Source organism: Aspergillus undulatus (assembly GCF_047715775.1).
Source record: "Aspergillus undulatus strain CBS 261.88 unplaced genomic scaffold BDV17scaffold_132, whole genome shotgun sequence".
Lineage (NCBI taxonomy): Eukaryota > Fungi > Ascomycota > Eurotiomycetes > Eurotiales > Aspergillaceae > Aspergillus > Aspergillus undulatus.
In genome coordinates, this window is record NW_027396736.1 from 1 (window position 1) to 3,886 (window position 3,886).

A 3,886-nucleotide genomic window follows, 5' to 3' on the forward strand; every position below is an offset into this window, starting at 1 on the left:
ATCGGCTGGCGACGGGCGAGGATATGGGGCCACGCACGAGGGGCGCCGGGAGCACGCACGGGGCGACCAATCCGGGGGCCGGACGGGTCCATGTCAGGTGCGGTGCTCCGGCTCCTAGGGACCAGTAGGAGTCTACACTCTAGTCTCCACTGGCGGGCTAGACTGGCTGGCTAGACTGGCTACTGCGTTACAGCCTGCGGTATTTATCGTATTGAAAGAATATGCCAGACCGGCGGCTTACAGTCGGCGTACGCCGGCGGCTCGGGTAATTTAAAAATGCAGCGGTGGCATGAAACTCCCTGACGACTTTTCGTTACACTCGTACCGTCGTTAAGGCCACATTCGCCAGTGCACACAGGACGGTGGCAATCAAGAACGGCGCGCCCATCCAGCCGTTGCCCTGGTGGATGCCCCATCGGAAACTAGCAACAAGCATTGGCACAGATGCAAGAGACGCAATCGATTGGACCAGCGGGATGGCCGAGCAGGCCAGCCCGAGAATCTCTGGCTCCACAACCGCCATCAGGAGGTTGCGCGCCGCCAATTCCGAGCCTGCGCCAAGCGCGGTTGTCACAATACCACCAATAAGACCGATACTGCGTCCTGTCAAGAATACCACCAAGTAACCTATCATTAAAAAGGCCAAACTAACTTGTGCCAGGGCCTTTTGGAGCCACTTCTGGTCCAAGGAAAGCTTGGTAGCCAAGGCGCGAGAAAGCCAGGGGAAAATGACGAGCAGGATGCCGGTGCTGATGCCCAATTTGACGGCAAGGAGGTTAGTCCCCTAGATAATTAGCTCCCCATTTAGACAAACTACTGTAAGAATGGGTATTTTACCTCTGTGTAGGTCCATCCAAACCGCGTTGACGCATACTGTAGGAGGAGTGAGGTGCTTTGAGTGCCCATGCCCTCTGCAAGCAGGCAAGCAATGATCCCCCGCGCGCTTCCATTGGCCATAATTGCGTATACGGTATTCATTGCCTGGCGCATCGTATTAAGTAAAGTAGAATTCGCCGAATCAGCGCGAGCTTGGTCCTCAGATTCAATGGCCGATTCGGATGGTGAACAAGGGCGGATTATCTTCGCTGCTGTTGTCCTTGGATGTGTTTCAGGAAGGAAGCATGTGAGAACGCACCCAATCATCAACATCATCACGCTTGTAGCAAACGGTATCCATGGGCTGATGGATATGACCAACCCAGTGATGGCCATCCCGAGCAGCTGGGCGGCGAAGATGACGCCGAAGATTCTCGAGAGAACGGTGGGCCTAGCTCCAGTTAAGCTACTCGCCATGGAAAGAGAATTAGTTCGCCGGATACTGACCTCTCCTCCTCCGAATACAAGTCCGCGACGACGACCGACAGCACTGTCGTTGCGGTTGCGCCGCCTCCGCCGACCAATTGAAAGAACGGCGCGAGCCAAACCGCCCGCAGAGGGACTGCTGGCTGCAGCCAACCTGTGTGCGCAGTGTTATTATCAAGCGCCCAAAGGTTGCAACAACATGAACACGCAGTGCAAACTTACATATCGCCAGGTGGCTAGTCTGGGCAAGAAGCATCCCGCCCATTGACAAGATCAGGACCGGCCAGCGACCTCTTTGGTCGGCCATGAAGCCGTACGACGCGCCTAACACAATGCCTGTGGTGTGGAATATGAGTTGACCAATCCACCCCATAAGCGAGTGGTGCTTCACAGCTTACCCGGAATCATGTCCAAGGTGTTCTTCCATCCATTGACCGCCGCGAGCTCACTTTGGATCGGGTCAGCTTTGCAGGCTTCGGGCGACGCGACGACGGAGAGCCCGTTCAGATAGCGCCGGCAGATAATTTCCTCGTATACCGCGACCTGGGAGGCGGATTGCATTGACGCGCCCAGGTCGATGATGAAGACTATGATGGCGATCAGGACAACCACCGCGGATCGACGGTGGATTAGCCTCGTGGGCCCGGTTGAATCGGTTCTCTGTCCAGCATCCCGGAGCAGAGGCGTTGTTTCGGTCATCTGCAACATTTTGTTATGGGGAGAATTCCTTGCCTTCACTGGAATTGATGAGAAGTCACGGACGACGACGTTCTTTTTAAACAGCTTGGCTGTCTTATGTAATGTTAACAGGACAGTTACAGTACACCTGACAGAATACGGTAAGCCCACGCACTATCTCGCTGTAGCCAGAATCTCGGTAGTGTGAAATGTGTTAATATATATAGTGCCAGAATACTTGATCCCATGATAAATGTGATCCCAGGAATAATAGAACCGGGATATTTTCTAAGCAACATAAATAGTTATGATACATCACCGCTCCTGAGATCTATTTATATGCCTTTTTACTTTTCCCACCTCCGGCACTTGATTATTGGCCATCTGAGGCTCAAGGCCTGTCTTACCTCGCAGGGGCCTTTGGCAGCGGGGCGCTGAAGCGAAGCCGCTTTGAATATTCTGAGGCTTGAAGACCTCCCGGTGACCGGTGAGATACTCGGCTAAGAAGTCATTCAGGTCGCATTCTTGACTCAACAAGGTAGTTGGACGCCCGCTTCAATGGCCCAAAACAGCCAACATCAAGAGGCCGCAAGAGGTGAGATAAGTAAGAAGGCATGCAGATGGGAATAACTTCATGAACCTCGCAAATTTTGTCAAATTCAGGTGTCAAGTGGCTACCATGGCTGTTGTTACAAGGAGTCTGTATCAGCCGACTTTTTGATCATTTGCAGCAGGTATAAAGACCTCTCTAAGTTACCGCAGGCCAATATTGTTATTAGTCCACCCATTTGGCGACAATTCAAGCAGGTTGTATTCGCCGAACCATCCTTCTATATAGACACCTTTCCTTTGAATATAATAGTGGTGGGAGAAGTTGATTATTGTCACCCACTCGCACTGGCCTGGCTGTATGAGATGAGGCTTACTAGGCATGTTAGCTATCGTCATGACTTATGTAGTGGCAATGATACCCATTGCAGAGCCCAAAGTTGAAGATATCCTCGTCAAGTATCCCGAACTCCAACCGCACCTCTCGCAGTTGTAAACCAGTCCCGTATAAGCTTTGATTCCTCGCATTTTGGCTCTCTCATAGGCGTACTTTCTGGCGAAGCGACAGTGGATTTCATCGCGGCACTTGATAAAGCTGGGAACCCAATTTTCGCCAACCAGGGTGAATACAGAGGGGTCTGCGGTACGGAGGATCATGTTGGCCATTTCTCGTACATGAGCACGTCGGGGAGGGACTCCACGCCTATCACATTTTAGAATCCACTTCACCAGAGTCTCCGCTTGAATTTCAGAGAGTTTGAGCTTGTGGTTGCGGCGTTCTAACCAAATTCAACGCCATGGACGCGGTCATAGAGGGTTCCATATGAGACATTGTAGGCAGCTGTAGCTTGACGAATTTTTCGAATTTTTCTATTTTCTAAATCTTTGATTGCAAGTAAGATCCTGCCCTCTTGCTCAAGTAATTCTTAACGATTTTTCTTTTAATTTGGAGGCATGGTGGTTGGTTGACGAGAGACGTGTTGAAAACGCGTTGACTTTGGAGGCGGTCGTCCGACCGGTGAAATACGTTCTCCAATTTGTCTTACCTAATGTGGGTTAGCACCTTGGTATACCATTACGTCACCTCCTCCTCCTCCATAGCGGATTCTACCGCGTTTTGTCAAGGTGCAAATTCGGGAATATATTCAGAACAGGGTAACGAAGTAGATACACGAGCAGAGGACAGGAACAGGCTATTAACAGGTACCTTAGCGTAACAAGACGTTGCTCGAAGATCGGAATCAGGATCAAAGTCAAAACTGAGGAAGTATCGGTCAACCAGAAGGTCAGAACAGGCAGAACTTAGCCTGGCACCGTGACACCTTCTCTTTTCATCAGTCGTGAATACCAATCTTAC

General features: G+C 51.2%; 1 protein-coding gene across 1 annotated transcript; it reads right to left on the minus strand.

Moving 5' to 3' along the window:
- Window positions 1–272: 272 nt before the first annotated feature.
- Window positions 273–2,033, minus strand: BDV17DRAFT_278393 (major facilitator superfamily domain-containing protein). Its single transcript, XM_073759525.1, has 5 exons — window positions 1,701–2,033; window positions 1,525–1,638; window positions 1,324–1,456; window positions 838–1,267; window positions 273–784 (listed from the first exon to the last, which is right to left on the minus strand). The coding sequence occupies exons 1-5, from the start codon at window positions 2,008–2,010 to the stop codon at window positions 314–316; spliced, it is 1,458 nt and encodes a 485-aa protein (XP_073609800.1). The 5' UTR covers window positions 2,011–2,033; the 3' UTR covers window positions 273–313.
- Window positions 2,034–3,886: the final 1,853 nt, after the last annotated feature.